Source organism: Piliocolobus tephrosceles, chromosome 1, assembly GCF_002776525.5.
Source record: "Piliocolobus tephrosceles isolate RC106 chromosome 1, ASM277652v3, whole genome shotgun sequence".
Lineage (NCBI taxonomy): Eukaryota > Metazoa > Chordata > Mammalia > Primates > Cercopithecidae > Piliocolobus > Piliocolobus tephrosceles.
The window spans coordinates 195,812,291-195,828,290 of NC_045434.1; the positions used below are offsets into that span (position 1 = coordinate 195,812,291).

Consider the following 16,000-nt stretch of genomic DNA (forward strand, 5'->3'; position numbering starts at 1 on the left):
GTAGTCCCAGCTACTCAGGAGGCTGAGGCAGGAGAATGGTGTGAACCCAGGAGGCAGAGCTTGCAGTAAGCTGAGATCGCGCCACTGCACTCCAGCCTGGGCGACAGAGCGAGACTCCATCTCAAAAAACAAACAAAAAAAAAATTAGTACTCTTCTGAACTGGGGATGTTGTTCCCTAAATAGCATCTCTAGCCACAAAGGAACCTAGAGAAGACAGATAAAATGACCAGCACATGAGCAGTAGGGAGGTTGTTGGGAAAGGGAGGTGTCAGGACCTTGTCCAGGGAGCCAGCTAGCTTCTAGTCTGGACATAGAGTGATGTAGAGTCCTCGGCTCACTTTAGGATACATCTGCCAAGGAGCCCAGATACTTAAGTTTTCTGGGCAGAAACAGGCCACTAGGGGGAGGTGCAACTTACTACTTTTAGTGGGAAATGATTTATAAAACTGAATCAGGGACCTCAGCATCATCTAGTCCTTATTTTACATTAAGAAACAACTGGCTCAGAAAAGCAAAGTGATATACCCAGGAGGCTACCCTGCTAGAATGTAGCATTTATTCAGTTTAACCATTTACAGAGTCTTTGCAATGTACATGCCAGGTCCTGAGGGTATGACCTGACTATGAGCTCTGTGAGGTGAGGACAGCCATGCACAGTTCTTGGTACATGTTTGATATAATTATTTGCAACTTTATTTATTTATTTATTTTTGAGACAGTTTCGCTCTTGTTGCCCAGGCTGGAGTGCAGTGGTGCAATCTCGGCTCACTGCATCCTCCGCCTCCCAGATTCAAGCGATTCTCCTGCCTCAGCCTCCCGAGTAGCTGGGATTACAGGCATGTGCCACCAGGTCCGGCTAATTTTGTATTTTTAGTAGAGATGGAGTTTCACCATATTACCTGGTCTTGAACTCCTGACCTCAGGTGATCACCCACCTCAGCCTCCCAGAGTGCTGGGATTACAGGTGTGAGCCACTGAGCCACTATGCCCAGCCTGTTTGCAGTTGTTGATCAAGCACTTCTCTGTACCAGACACTGGGGTTTATAGCATTTAATCTTCACGACAGTGCTATGAAGTAGGTACCTGCCTATATAGCTAGTAACTAGCACAGCCAGCAGGGTAAAACCAAAAGCTTTTTTTCTTAGTGACTTCATTTTATTGTGTCAAGTTAATACTTGAGTGCATGAAAACACAAAGGAAAAAAAGAAAAATGAACCTCGTCCTCAGGTCTTTAGCCTGATACTGGTTGCTCCTGAACACTTTTCTCTCTTTAGCCTTCAACCTGGACTACTACACAGAGGTTCTGGACCTCTCCTACCTGCTTGACCACCTGGCTTCTGACCCTTTCTTCCGCCACTACCGCCAGCTCAATGAGAAGCTAGTGCAACTCATCGAAGACTATAGCCTGGTCTCCTTTATCCCTCTGAACATCCAGGTACTGGGGGCTAAGACAGGACTCTGACAGTGCCTGGGATTCACCAAGCCAAAAGCACAGGATGCTTTGAGGGCTTAAACAATGGTCTTTGCCCTGGGTTGACTATCACTGAGTAATCTTAGTTTCAGGACCAGGGGCTGCTGTAGGGGCAGAATTCCAGTAAAGAGAGTGGACCAAACTTTTGCCTGTCTATTCTTTTTTGCTGGATCCTCTCTTCACATGTTCCCTCCTCAGTGTGAAAATGGGTGAGTTCAGAAAGTCATCAGCAAGAAACTTGACCAGGACCAGGGACAAGTCTCTTAAGCCCATTCAACTGGGCAACTGTCTGTTGACTTTGCAAAGTGGTACCCAACCCCTGTGCCTCTCACCTTTACCCTGCAGAGATAACCTGGGAGACGCAGGTACATGTTAGATTCCTTTCTGCAGTGGGTGAACTTGAGCTAACTTGTCTCCTTACTTCTAATGCCACACTTATATGAGGAGATGAACTCTATAATATCAATCATAACAGTTATCTCTTACTTATGGCTTTCTGTGCTGGGCACTGTGCTAAGGACTAGACATATGTAATTTTGCTTTGTCCTTCCCACCATGTGATATATAGACTGTTTTTATTACTGTATATGGATGAGGAAACAGTTATAGTTTTTTTTGTGTGTGTGATGGAATCTCACTCTGTCGCCCAGGATGGAGTGCAGTGGCGTGATCTTGGCTCACTGCAACCTCCACCTCCTGGGTTCAACCGATTCTCCTGCCTCAGCCTCTCAAGTAACTGGGATTACAGGCATCTGTCATCATGCCCAGCTAATTTTTGTATTTTTAGTACAGACAGGGTTTCACCATGTTGGCCAGGCTGGTCTCAAACTCCTGACCTCAAGTGATCCACCTGCCTCAGCCTCCCAAAGTGCTAGGCTTTACAGGTGTGAACCACCGCGCCTGTCCCAATTATAGATTTAAAACATGCATATTTATTGGATATCTGCTTAAGAGAAGTACTGTGGCAGGCACTGGGAATACTGCGACAGATGATCTGGCCCTAAGAGGTAGGGGGAGGCAGGTGAGTTAATAGGCATTTATTACATGTACAATAGGTGTAAACCCAGGGGACTATGGATGTGCATAGGGGAGCTTATCTGTTCTAATCTGAGTGAGTTGGTGCTCAGAAAACATGGGATTTATCCAGCCTTTGGGGACATGTAGAACTACTCCAGGCCAAGAAAGCTACATGTACAGAGGCAAGATGGAGGAAGGTGTATTTAGAGATTGCAAGCAGTTTTACACACTTCTGTTTCACTCACAAAACTGTTTCTCACCTCCCTGCTCAGGACAAGGAGAGCATCCAGCGAGTCCTGCAGGCTGTGGATAAAGCCAATGGATACTGTTTCGGAGCCCAAGAGCAGCGAAGCCTAGAGGCCATGATGTCTGCCGCAATGGGAGCAGACTTCCATTTCTCTTCGTATCCTTGCTAGCTTCCTGGCCATAGCGGAGAGGGTGAGACATGGGGCTCAGGAATGGCCACAGGAAGTGCAGTCATCATCCTTCTGGGTGACCTTTTTTTTTTTTTTTTTTGAGAGGGAGTTTCGTTCTTATTGCCCATGCTGGATTGCACAATGTCGCAATCTTGGCTCACTGTAACCTCTGCCTCCCAGGTTCAAGCGATTCTCCTTCCTCAGCCTCCCGAGTAGCTGGGGTTACAGGCGTGTGCCACTGTGCCCAGCTAATTTTTGTATTTTTAGTAGAGACGGGGTTTCACCATGTTGGCCAGGCTGATCTGGAACTCCTGACCTCAGGTGATCCACCCGCCTCCGCTTCCCAAAGTGCTAGGATTACAGATGTGAGCCACCGCACCCAGCCATGGATGACTGATTCATATTGATCAGTTGGGCTTCCTAATGGCTGTCTCTCATGTGCAAAGGTGGTCCCTTGGCTTCAGAGTTGGTTGTACTGAGGACAAGGGACAATACTGATCAGTAGGAGCAACAAATACAGAGGTCCAGAAATGAGAGGGCATTGGTCATTTGGGAGAGATGCAGGAGGTCCAGTTGCCTGGTGTGTTGCATGTGAAGAGGAAAGGACTTTGCAGGGGTGCAGGCAGGGCTGCTGAGGGAGGGGCCTGAGTGCCCTACTAAGGAATATGGACTTCAGTTCATGAGTAGGCAGTGGGAACCAGTATTCAAGCAGTGCTGTTGAACAGGGTGTGACACGATCAGATGTACATTTTAGGAAAGCCCCTGCAATTGTGGAAAATGCATTTAAGGGATGTGATTGGGGGCAGAAGAGTTTTACAGTCTTGTTAGGTGAGAAGGGATGAAAAATTTGTAGTGAGAATAGAAAGGTGTGGAATGGAAAAATACTAAAGAGATAGACTGTAAGAGTCAGTGACTGAATGGGTAGATGGAGCTGGAGCAGAATTTAGCTTCCCACATCTCTGGCTTAGACAGTGCATGGGTGGTTTTACTAATCACTGAGGCAGGAAAAGGAGGAGGGGGCAGGTTTGTCACATGGATAAAAGGGACAAGAGCTGGCAGATGTGCTGTGTTCAGGGGTCCATGGGACATCCAGAGCTATCCAAGAGGGAGCCAGACTTTGGAGCTTGGTTAGTGACTACTGAGGCTGGAGCCAAGGTCATGGGTAGGTGTCCATCAGGTCACAGAGGCCCTGCGTGAAGCAGGACAGGAAAGTCCAGGCCCTCTAGACTGATGCTGTCACAGATTCAGCATCTACGCAGCATGCTGGAGACAAGGGGGACTCAGAGTCTTAGGGTGTAGAGGAAAAGAATTCCAGCCAGTGCTTACTGATCTATGTCGAGCCATATGTGGGAAACAAAGCTCATGGGGCGGGGGTTGCAGGCATGACTTACAAATAATGTTAGTAGAATGTGCAGTCCCTGGTGAAGGTACTAAGGAGCTGTGTCACACCCGCAGTTAATGTAGGCCAATTGGACTGCATGTGCTCAGCAAAGGAGGGGAGGAGCAATTTTTTTTTTTTTTTAATTTAAGATGGACTTTTGGCCGAGCGCGGTGGCTCACACCTGTAATCCAGCACTTTGGGAGGCTGAGGCGGGCAGATCACAAGGTCAGGAGATCGAGACCATCCTGGCTAACAAGGTGAAACCCGTCTCTACTAAAAATACAAAAAATTAGCCAAGTATGGCAGCATGAACCTGTAGTCCCAGCTGCTTGGGAGGCCGAGACAGGAGAATGGCGTGAACCCAGGAGGTGGAACTTGCAGTGAGCCGAGATCGTGTCACTGCACTCCAGCCTGGGCGACAGAGCAAGACTCTGTCTGTTTGAGATACCTCGGCCTCCCAAAGTGCTGGGATTACAGGTGTGAGCCAGCACGCCTGGCCTTTTTTTCTCTCTTTTTTGTTTTTTTTTTTTTCCAGTAGAGACGGGGTTTCACCATGCAGCCTAGGCTGGGAGGAGCAATTTAAATAGTGTTGTAATATTTTGTACACCGTGCACATGGTTCCCGACTTACGATGGTTCAACTTTACAATAGCGTGAAAGCTATATGCATTCAGTAGAAATTGTACTTTTGGTACCTATCAATCATTCTTTCACTTTCAGTACAGTATTCAGTAAATTACACGAGATATTCAATACTTTATTATAAAACAGGCTTTGTGTTAGATAATTTTGCCCAAATGCAGGCTAACGTAAGTGTTCTAAGAATATTTAAGGTAGGTGAGATTAAACTGTGATGTGTGGTAGGTTATGTGTATTAAATGCATTTTCGACTTAAGATATTTTTGATTTGGGATGGGTTTATCAGGATGTAACCCCATCATAAGTCATGGAGCATCTGTACGTTACTTTATGTATTCATATATATAAAGGATTCTATTCACAAAACCATGTATGCTGCATTTAACAAATAATTTGAGGAATTTTCAAGGGTATTTTTAACCATATACATTTGTGCTGATTTTAGATTCTGCCCCAATCCTAACCCACTTAAGATTCAGCAGCTCTCAGCCAGGCATGGTGGCTCACACCTGTAATCCCAGCACTTTGGGAGGCCGAGGTGGGTGGATCACAAGGTCAGGAGATCAAGACCATCCTGGCTCACACGGTGAAACCCTGTCTCAACTAAAAATACAAAAAATTAGCTGGGTGTGATGGCAGGTGCCTGTAGTCCCAGCTACTTAGGAGGCTGAGGCAGGAGAATGGCATGAACCCGGGAGGCGGAACTCGCAGTGAGCCAAGACTGTGCCACTGCACTCCAGCCTGGGCAACAGAGCAAGACTCCGTCTCAAAAAAAAAAAAAAAGGATTCAGCAGCTCTCTATAAGAGAGTAGGGACTGATACAAAGAAGGGAGCGGTCAGCTCTGCTGAAGGTTAGGTGGGTAAGGAAAGCTTTATGGAGTCATGGCACGTGAGTTGCATCATTTCAAGGTGAAGGTTAGCCAGTCTAATGAAGAAGGAAAGGGAATTCAAGTTAAAGAGAACAGTATATGCAAAAGCATAGAGGTTCAAAGTTGAGACAGGTTTTGAGGGTTGCAAATAAGACGGCATGGGCCAAGTGTAATGGCTTCATGCCTGTAATTCCAACACATTGGGAGTTAAAAGGTGGGAGGATTGCTCAAGGCCAGGAGTTTGAGACCAGACTGGGCAACATAGTTGAGACCCCATCTGTGTCTCTCTTTTTTAAAGTATAAAAATTTATTTTTGACAAAAAGTAGGGGCTGGGCATGGTGGCTCATGCCTGTAATCCCAGCACCTTGGGAGGCCGAGTGGGGGCAGATCACCTGAGGCCAGATCACCTGGCCAAATGGTGAAACCATGTTTCTATTTAAAAAATACAAAAATTAGCTGGGTGTGGTGGCGCATGCCTATAGTTCCAGCTACTTGGGAGGCTGAGGCAGGAGAATTGCTTGAACCCGGGAGGTAGAGGTTGCAGTGAGCCAAGATGGCACCACAGTACGTCAGCCTGGGTGACAGAGTGACACTCCATCTCAAAAAAAAAAGTAGGATGGCATGACTTGTGAGCAGGGCAAGGATTCGGAGAGGGGAGCAGCAGTGGGGCCAGACAGGTAGGCAGGTAGGAGGTGAGGCTTTGTATGCCCTACTCAGGAATGTGGGCATTAGGTCAGAGATAAGCAAGGTGGATTTCACTGATCCTCAGTGATCTTCAGGGCCAACTTGCACAGAAATAAGGCAGTATCTGCTGTGGAAAAGTCATTGGGAAGGGGCACCAGTTGAGAGTCAATCTGAGTAGGGGTGAGATGGATTTTGGTTGATGGATTCATAGAGACAGTAAAGAAAGGCCTATAAGGGCCGGGCCTGGTGGCTCACACCTGTAATCCCAGCACTTAGGGAGGCCAAGGTGGGCGCAGATCACGAGGTCAGGAGATCGAGACCATCCTGGCCAACATGGTGAAACCCCATCTCTACTAAAAATACAAAAATTAGCTGGCTGTGGTGGCAGGTGCCTGTAGTCCCAGCTACTCTGGAGGCTGAGGCAGGAGAGTTGCTTGAACCAGGAGTTGGAGGTTGCAGTGAGCCGAGATCACGCTACTGCACTCCAGCTTTGTGACAGAGCGAGACTCCGTCTCAAAAAAAAAAAAAAAAAAAAGAAAAAGGTCTGTAACTTGAACATCATTTGGTGGGCTACGTACTTTATTTTGCAGGGTCATTTAATCTTCATTTCAACCCCTTTTATAAGTGAGGCAACAGGCCCAAGGTCCCTCTCCCAGGATGTTTTGGAAGAACAGTTCAAACCTTGGTTTTGCTGGGTGTAGAATCTCAGTTCCTTACTTTGGAGCCATTTGGTAGTAGAACAGCCGTGGTGTCCTAACATAGCCAACCTAGCCATGGCTAACCTCCATCTCCTCATCAGACCCCAGACCCAGACTTCATCAGGATTTGAACCTGCTTGGTCTGGCTCCAGAGCATGTACCATAACACAACATTGGAAGGTTAGCGCTCTTCAGTCCTTTGATCCTCAGCAGTGTGTGGAACAGGCACTTAGAGGAGCATTTGAGTCCGGATGTTTTTGGAGGCTTCTCATACCTGATTGGTCCCTATAATTTATGAGGAAGAGAGGGATGGACATGGTTGGAGTGTAGCCATCAGCAGAAGTCACATCCTGCCCAGACCAGCTCCCCATCCTCTGCCTATGCTATCAGCCTTGACGCACCCTTTCTCAGCACACTGGGCATCCAGGAGAAGTACCTGGCACCCTCGAACCAGTCAGTGGAGCAGGAAGCCATGCAGCTATAGCAACAAGGTGGACCCTGGAGACCAGGATGCATAACCCAGCACTGGGGAAAGTGGAGGCTCCTAATGCAGGCTGCAGACCCAAGAGCAAGTCCTCCCAGCGAGAGCTGGTGGGCTGGCAAGGGGATAGTGAGCTCTGCAAAGGACTTCTGGCCAAAAAGCCAGACATAGCGCCAAGCAGAACACCTACCATACTGTCAGTGGTGTCTGTGAGCTCTGGGCCCTGCCACCAGAATGTCGAGCACTGGTCCTACTCAGGCTGTGACGGAATGTGCTACAATACAAGAGTTTATTTTCTACTTTTTGTGACTTCCAAACTGTTCTTCAATCTTCCAGGCCCAGGGGTTTGGGGAAGAATGAGGGAATATCACCTTCCCTTGGAATAATCAGTATTTCCCCAAAGCATATAATTCACATTCAGTCACATAGGATTGACATTCAGTCTCTAGTCAGGTGTTTTTATTAATCTTCAGTTTTTGGTTCTGAGGTTTGTTTGTTTTTTAAAAAGATGAGTTCTCATTATATGCCCCAGGCTGGACTCAAACTCCTGGACTCAAGCAGTCCTCCCACCTGAGACGCCTGAGTAACTGGGACTACAGGTGTGAGCCACCGTGTCCCAATATTTTCAGTTTTAACAGAGCCTCAAACTTCAGCTTTCACAGGCAACACTTCCTAGCTAGACCTTTATTAATGTTTTATATTCATTTTATTTGTTTTATGGTTTTATTCTATTTTTGACAAGTGTTGACTAGTTTTCTATTTACAGTACTGGTTAAAAGTTTACTTCAAGGCCGGGCATAGTGGCTCATGCCTGTAATCCCAGCACTTTGGGAGGCCGAGGCGGGCAGATCACAAGGTCAAGAGATCGAGACCATCCTGGCCAACATGGTGAAACCCCATCTCTACCAAAAAAATTTAAAAATTAGCTGGGCATGGTGGTGCATGCCTGTAGTTCTAGCTACTTGGGAGGCTGAGGCAGGAGAATTGTTTGAACCCAGGAGTCAGAGGTTACAGTGAACTGAGATTGTGCCACTGTACTCCATCCTGGTGACAGAGTGAGACTTTGTCTCAAAAAAAAAGGTTTGCTTCAAAAATGAAATACAAGGCTGGGCACGTTGACTCATGCCTGTAAGCCCAGCACATTGGAAGGCTGACATGGGCAGATCACCTGAGATCAGGAGTTCGAGACCAGCCTGGCCAATATGGTGAAACCCCTCTCTACTAAAAACACAAAAATTAGCTGGGCATGGTGTTGCAGGCCTATAATCCCAGCTACTGGGGAGGCTGAGGGAGAAGAATTGCTTGAACCCGGGAGGCAGAGGTTGCAGTGAGCCAAGATTGTGCCATTACATTTCAACCTGGGCGACACAGCGAGACTCCATCTCAAAAAAATATATAAGTTGTGTAAAGAAAAATATTAGTATATAATATGGCAGTTCCTGTGAGAGAGTGGCAAAAATTAAGAGGGCTTGAAGTTTTTTCTTTGCTCTTCTTGCAACTGGCTGGATACAGTTCATATATTTTTCAACCAGTAGGTGGCACCCCAGCCTTATTTCTTGCAGTTGTAACCTGGTGGTAGAAGGGGCTGGACTGATGCCCTGGGCAAGACTTATGCCAAGTTTTATTTGCATACATTTAGACTTTTTTTTTTTTTTTTTTTGAGACAAAGTCTCTCTCTGTTGCCCAGGCTGGAGTCCAGTGGCTCAATCTTGGCTCACTGCAACCTCTGCTTCCCAGGTTCAAGCAATTCTATGCCTCAGCCTCCCGAGTAGCTGGGATTACAGGTGCCCGCCAACGCGCCTGGCTAATTTTTGTATTTTTAGTAGTGTCGGGCCTGGTTGTTCAGGCTGGTCTTGAACTACTGACCTTGTGATCTACCCGCCTTGGCCTCCCAAAGTGCTGGGATTACAGGGGTGAGCCACCGCACCTGGCCACATTTGGACTTTTTAACACACATGAAGTGCTTGGTATTTTAGAGTGCTTCCACACACATAATCCTCATTAGAGATAGACAAGAAGGGGAGAGTGAATAAGCCATTACCCATGTTACGGTGAGGAAGCAGAAAGATGAGAAGTTTGAACTTTGGTCAGCCTGGCTCTCTCATAAGCTGTTTTGCTGACTGAATGGTGAGTATTCCTCCTTTGGTATATTTATTGGTGAGAAGTCACAGTCCTTGTCCCACAGGTTTTGCAGCCAATCAGAAGAAAGAAATTAGGCACCTATAAAGTATTTACTAAATCATATATAGTGCACCAGTGGTTTGGGCAGTTGGCAAATTCATTTAGGGACATCTGTTCTGAAACAGCATTGAAATAGGACTGACTGTGCTTTGCTTTCTGGTTGTGGCAGCCAGAGCCAAAGGCAGATGAATAAGGGGATATGAGGAGGCTACTGTGGCTGGAAGAGTATGAAAGCAACCTCAGCTCCCACGCCTGGCTGTGTAGGGGATAATAACTGGGCGCTGCTTCCTAGCCTCTTTGATCTGAGAAGTTCAAAGCACCTCACCCCTATTAACACCCCACAGAGTAGGTAGGAAGTACCAATAGAGCAAGCCAGGGAAACTGAGGCCAGGAGGCACAGCCTGGGGCTAGCTGTGAATCACCTGTGGGGCCTAGAGCCCAGGAATCCTGACGCCCAGACTACTGGACAAATCCTTTATCAGGGCATTAGGGTGGGTGCTATGCTTTTGAAAGCAGTACCAATGGCTGTGGTCATGGGTTTTGATGCTTGCCCATCACAGAGGCCCCAGCTCTCACCAAAACAAACCAAATGGGGGCTGGAAGGCATTCTTTACAACTTTATGGACTCATATGCAAGCACCCTCAGCATTTTCTGCAGCCATGGAGTGGGGATAGGTGGAAATAATTCAGGGCCTTTATTTTCAGGCCATGGTTTGACAGCAAGGGTATTTTCTTCCCCAGTAAATGTAGCTTCTGTCTACCTTCCACTGGCAGCAAAGTGATTTTCTATTTTCTGATATACTGAGGGGATCTGCACAGTGCAGAAAGGAAGATGTCAGATCCAAGTGAGGCCTGTGTAGTGTGAAATGTCTAGGGTAGAAGAAAGACCATCCTCCCATTATGGCTGGCATGTGACAGTCATCCTTAAGATTATTTTAAAATTTCCTAATATAGGAAAGTAAAAAACTTAGAAAATGAAAGAGAAGGCCAAGCACGGTGGCTCATGTCTGTAATCCCAGCACTTTGGGAGGCCAAGGTGGGCAGATCATCTGAGGTTGGGAGTGTAAGACCAGCCTGGCCAACATGGCGAAAACCTGTCTCTGCTAAAAATGCAAACATTAGCAGGGCATGGTAGCATGTGCCTGTAATTCCAGCTACTTGGGAGACTGAAGCAGGAGAATTGCTTGAACCCGGGAGGCAGAGGTTTTAGTGAGCTGAGATCGCGCCATTGCACTCCAGCCTGGGTAACAAGATCGAAAGTCCATCTCAAAAAAAAAAAACGAAAATGAAAAGAGAAAATGAGTCACCCAGAATCCCATAACAGAAACTTTCTATGGGGTCATCTATTTAAAAGAAAAATAAATTCTATATTCAAATCTATATTTTGTGTATTCTCTTTTTTCTCATCTCTGTAAACATCTGGAGGTATTTTGTGTATTCTTTCAGTCTTATTTTTGTATACCTAGGGATGGATATTGCATTTATCTAAGTGGGATATTTTATAATTGTGTTATATCCTGCCTTTTTCAGTTAACACCATTCCATGTAATAAAAACAGATACAATTCCTGTAATTCCAGCACTCTGGGAGGCTGATGTGGGGGGATCACTTGAGCTAGGACGTGGAGGCTGCAGTGAGCTATGATTGTGCCACTACACTCTAGCCTGAGCAACAGAGTGAGACCCTGTCTGAAACAATCAAGTAAATAACCTTTTTTTTTTTTTTTTTTTGAGACGGAGTCTCGCTCTGTCACCCAGGCTGGAGCGCAGTGGCCGGATCTCAGCTCACTGCAAGCTCCGCCTCCCGGGTTCATGCCATTCTCCTGCCTCAGCCTCCCGAGTAGCTGGGACTACAGGCGACACCACCTCGCCTGGCTAGTTTTTTTTTTGTATTTTTAGTAGAGACGAGGTTTCACCGTGTTAGCCAGGATGGTCTCGATCTTCTGACCTCGTGATCCGCCCGTCTCGGCCTCCCAAAGTGCTGGGATTACAGGCTTGAGCCACCGCACCCGACCTAAATAACCTTTTTAATGTCACCATGGTAATAGTCCATGGTTTGACTATAACATTGTTTACCCATCCATACTTTGACTATAACATTGTTTACCCATCCATACTCCCGTGGTTAGCCTACTACTAGCCTACAAGTCATCACCAATTTTTACTTTTGTAAATAGTGTGGTAATTAACATCTTTGTACCAAAATCATTGTCTGAGTCTCTGATTTTTAACTTGTGAGGTAGTCCTGGAAATGAAATAATTGACATATTCGAGGTTTGGGATTCATGTTGCCAAAATGCTTTCCAAAAAAGATACCACTTTATATCTCACTGATAGTGTCTGAAATTGCTCTTCTCATCTCCAGGCTTCACTTGACAATTCTCTACAACTTCGGGAGGGAGGAAGACTTCTCTGAGTGCCTTAGAAGAGACCTTCCTGGTCATCCCTACTAACCAATGACATTAGATTATATGCATTTCTTGGCTCTGAATTGGGGACCTCAACAATTAGAAGACAGTATAGAATTGGAATAACTTAGCAGGGACCATAGGTAATTGGAAAGGTTTCTTTCCAGCCTGACAAAGAGGCTTATGCGTGAGGATGAGGCCCTAAAGCCCACAGAGCTGAAGCACATCCATTCTGCCTGGATTAGCAAAATGCTCACCCGCTGGTGGCTGAGAATATAGGAAGTATGGTCCCATTAGGATCTGTGGGAAAGAGAAAGGGGAGGTCGATTTGAGGAATTCTCTGTCCCTTTCTCAAGACTCCTAAGCGGGGAGAGGAGTGGCTTCAGACCCACCGAAGCACTATTAAGGCCCACAACAATTTTGAAAGCAGTGAAGTGGCCCAATTATCCCGGAATCCTGGAGGGAAATTCTCTAGCAAAACACTAGTCCCCTCTTCTCTCTTTTCTTCCCTTGTCTCTGGCTTTTGAGCCTTTACTTACCCAGCCTGATCTGGGCCATTCACTCTCTTTTCTTGTCTCATTTAGAAGGAGTTGCAGCACATACCTCCATGGCATCAGGCCTGCTAAAGATGGGGAAACCCATGTGCCTCATTTCGAGCCCAGTGTGACCTTTTCCAGCCAGGGAGCTAACTCAGCCCAGGTGTCGAGGTGGGCCAAGACAGGGGCTGTGGCGGAATGGGGTGGGGATTTAGGGGCCAATCGAGGTGGAAAAAAGACAGTAAATAAGACAGTATTGGTAAATTACTCTGGATGAGAATACACGGCAAGGGCTTTTTTTTTCTCCTCATTCTAAAACTCTGAAGCAGTTGTGGAGGAGGAACATGAGAGGCCCCTTCGCAACCATGCCAAATAAACGTGAATTTTGTTTTTTTTTTTTTGGAGACAGGATCTTGCACTATTGCCCAGGCTCACTGCAAGTTCCACCTACCGGGCTCAAGCCATCTCCCACCTCAGCCTACTGAGTAGCTGGGACTATAGGCCCGTACCCCCATGCCTAATTTTTGTATTTTTTGTAGAGATGGGGGTTTCCCTATCTTGCCCAGGCTGGTCTGGAACTCCTGAGCTCAGGCTATCCTCCTGCCTCAGCCTCCCAGAGTGCTGGGATTATAGGCATGAGCACCCGGCCAAATGTGAAGTCTAATGCAGTGTGCTTGCTATGTCAGTTTAGCTTCCAGGAATGTCCCCAGTGCCTCCCTTTGCACTGAATTGTCACCTCCAAGTTCTTCCTATATATTAATCCTGGAGCCTGCACATTGCTTTATGGAGTCACAGAAACAGCAAAGAAGGGAGACTGGGACATGGGTTAAGATTTCCCTCAACTGGCCAGGCGCGGTGGCTCAAGCCTGTAATCCCAGCACTTTGGGAGGCCGAGACGGGCGGATCACGAGGTCAGGAGATCGAGACCATCCTGGCTAACACGGTGAAACCCCGTCTCTACTAAAAAAATACAAAAAACTAGCCGGGCGTGGTGGCGGGTGCCTGTAGTCCCAGCTACTCGGGAGGCTGAGGCGGGAGAATGGCGTAAACCTGGGAGGCGGAGCTTGCAGTGAGCCGAGATTGTGCACTGCACTCCAGCCTGGGCAACAGAGCGAGACTCCATCTCAAAAAAAAAAAAAGATTTCCCTCAACTCATAAATCATAATATCAGTAATCTCAAAGGTCACATAATTTATTCTTTCTGATAGAGACGGGGTCTCGCTATGTTGCCCAGGCTGGTCTTGAATTCCTGGGCTCCAGCAATCTGCCTGCCTTGGCCTCCCAAAGTGCTAGGATTACAGGTGTGAGCTACCTCACCTGGTCACATAATCTTTTTTGAGATAAAAGTTTCACATAATCTTTTTTGAGCTAAAAGTCACTCCTCTGTACAGTCAGACAAGAAAATCTCAGGTTAGCTTTACTCTAGAGGAGAAAAGGGAGAGAATGTCTCCCTGCCTTCCTTCTTTCAACAAATATTTCTTTAATACCATAATATATATTCAATCCTGTACCTAGCCCACCACCGATTTGAAGACTTGATGCTTTTCAGAGTCCCGGATTTTTTTTTTTTTTTTTTTTTTAGGCCTTGTCTTGCTGTGTCGCCCAGGCTGGAGTGCTGTGACACTATCTCGGCTCACTGCAACATCTGCCTCCCGGGTTCAAGCAATTCTCTGCCTCAGCCTCCCGAGTAGCTAGGATTACAGGCACCTGCCACCACACCCGGCTAATTTTTGTATTTTTAGTAGAGACCAGGTTTCACCATCTTGGCCAGGTTGGTCTTGAACTCCTGACCTTGTGATCCTCCCGCCTCGGCCTACCAAAGTGCTAGATTTACAGGTGTGAGCCACCGTGCCCAGCCCAGAATCCTGGATTTTACTCTTTTATTTCTAGACAGAGGGTTACAGTTCCCAGAGAGCTGTAAGAAGATTGGGTGGAGATGAGAGATGAATCAGCCTCTGACACCCCCAGGGTGACATACCTGTCTACTGCCCCCACAGACATTCCTGGCTCCTGACTCAGTGGGTAGGTGGGACTAGGGGGATTCTGAGAGGAGGGGGACCTTCTTTGCAGAAACCTGCCTTTTCCACTCCCCACACAGCAGGGATGGGGTGGACCCTGTGAACAGGGTGAAGAATTTCAAGGAACTAAGAGTGGAATCAGGTTAAGAAAACCTAAACTTGGTCAATGAGCCTGGAAATTGGTCCAGTTCACAGTCTTTTCTCATTTAAGACAATTCTTTTCTGCCAGAGACTAGGATGGAATTAGACTGAGAGGAGAGTAAGAAGGCTTTCTTTTCATTTTAATTTTACTTATTTTTTGGAGACAGAGTCTTATTCTGTTGCCCAGGCTGAAGTGCAGTGGTGCAGTCTCAGCTCACTGCAACCTCTGCCTTCTGGTTCAAGAGATTCTCCTGCCTCAGCTTCCCAAGTAGCTGGCATGACAGATGTGTGCTACCATGCCTGGCCAATTTTTCTATTTTTAGTAGAGATGGGATTTCACCATGTTGGCCGGGCTGGTCTTGAACTCCTGACCTAAAGTGATCTGCCCACCTCGGCCTCCCAAAGTGCTGGGATTACAGGTGTGAGCCACCACATCTGGCCAGAAGAAGGTTTTCTTGATTCTTAGAAAGTCTAAGATAGGTCTGCGTAGTTCGCTCACCTCCCTTTCTAACTCCGCTGCGGCCATGGCTCCAGTGAAAAAACTTGTGGCGAAGCGGGGCAAAAAAAAGAAGCAGGTTCTGAAGTTCACTCTTGATTGCACCCACCCTGTAGAAGATGGAATCATGGATGCTGCCAATTTTGAGCAGTTTTTGCAAGAAAGGATCAAAGTGAACGGAAAAGCTGGGAACCTTGGTGGAGGGGTGGTGACCATCGAAAGGAGCAAGAGCAAGATCACCGTGACATCTGAGGTGCCTTTCTCCAAAAGGTATTTGAAATATCTCACCAAAAAATATTTGAAGAAGAATAATCTACGTGACTGGTTGCGCGTAGTTGCTAACAGCAAAGAGAGTTACGAATTACGTTACTTCCAGATTAACCAGGACGAAGAAGAGGAGGAAGATGAGGATTAAATTTCATTTATCCGGAATATTTTGTATGAGTTCTTGAATAAAACTTGGGAACCAAAAAAAAAAAAAAAAAAAGAAAGTCTAAGATAGGAGCAGGGCACCACAACATAATGTACTTAGTTTGGGTTTTTTTGTTTGTTTTGTTTTGTTTT

General features: G+C 46.6%; 1 protein-coding gene and 1 pseudogene across 2 annotated transcripts in view; both read left to right on the forward strand.

Moving 5' to 3' along the window:
* GPN2 (GPN-loop GTPase 2) overlaps positions 1-7,956 on the forward strand; it is an 11,054-nt gene extending 3,098 nt beyond the window's left edge. Inside the window, exons 3-5 of the mRNA XM_023219529.2 lie at positions 1,276-1,436; positions 2,762-2,892; positions 7,588-7,956. Of these exons, the coding sequence (XP_023075297.1) occupies positions 1,276-1,436; positions 2,762-2,892; positions 7,588-7,660 (365 nt within the window). The 3' untranslated portion in view covers positions 7,661-7,956. The remainder of the gene's footprint in view (positions 1-1,275; positions 1,437-2,761; positions 2,893-7,587) is intronic.
* Positions 7,957-15,424: 7,468 nt separating this feature from the next.
* On the forward strand, positions 15,425-15,923 carry LOC113225106 (annotated as a pseudogene). Its single transcript, XR_003309740.1, has one exon. The product of XR_003309740.1 is annotated as a 60S ribosomal protein L22 pseudogene (transcript).
* Positions 15,924-16,000: the final 77 nt, after the last annotated feature.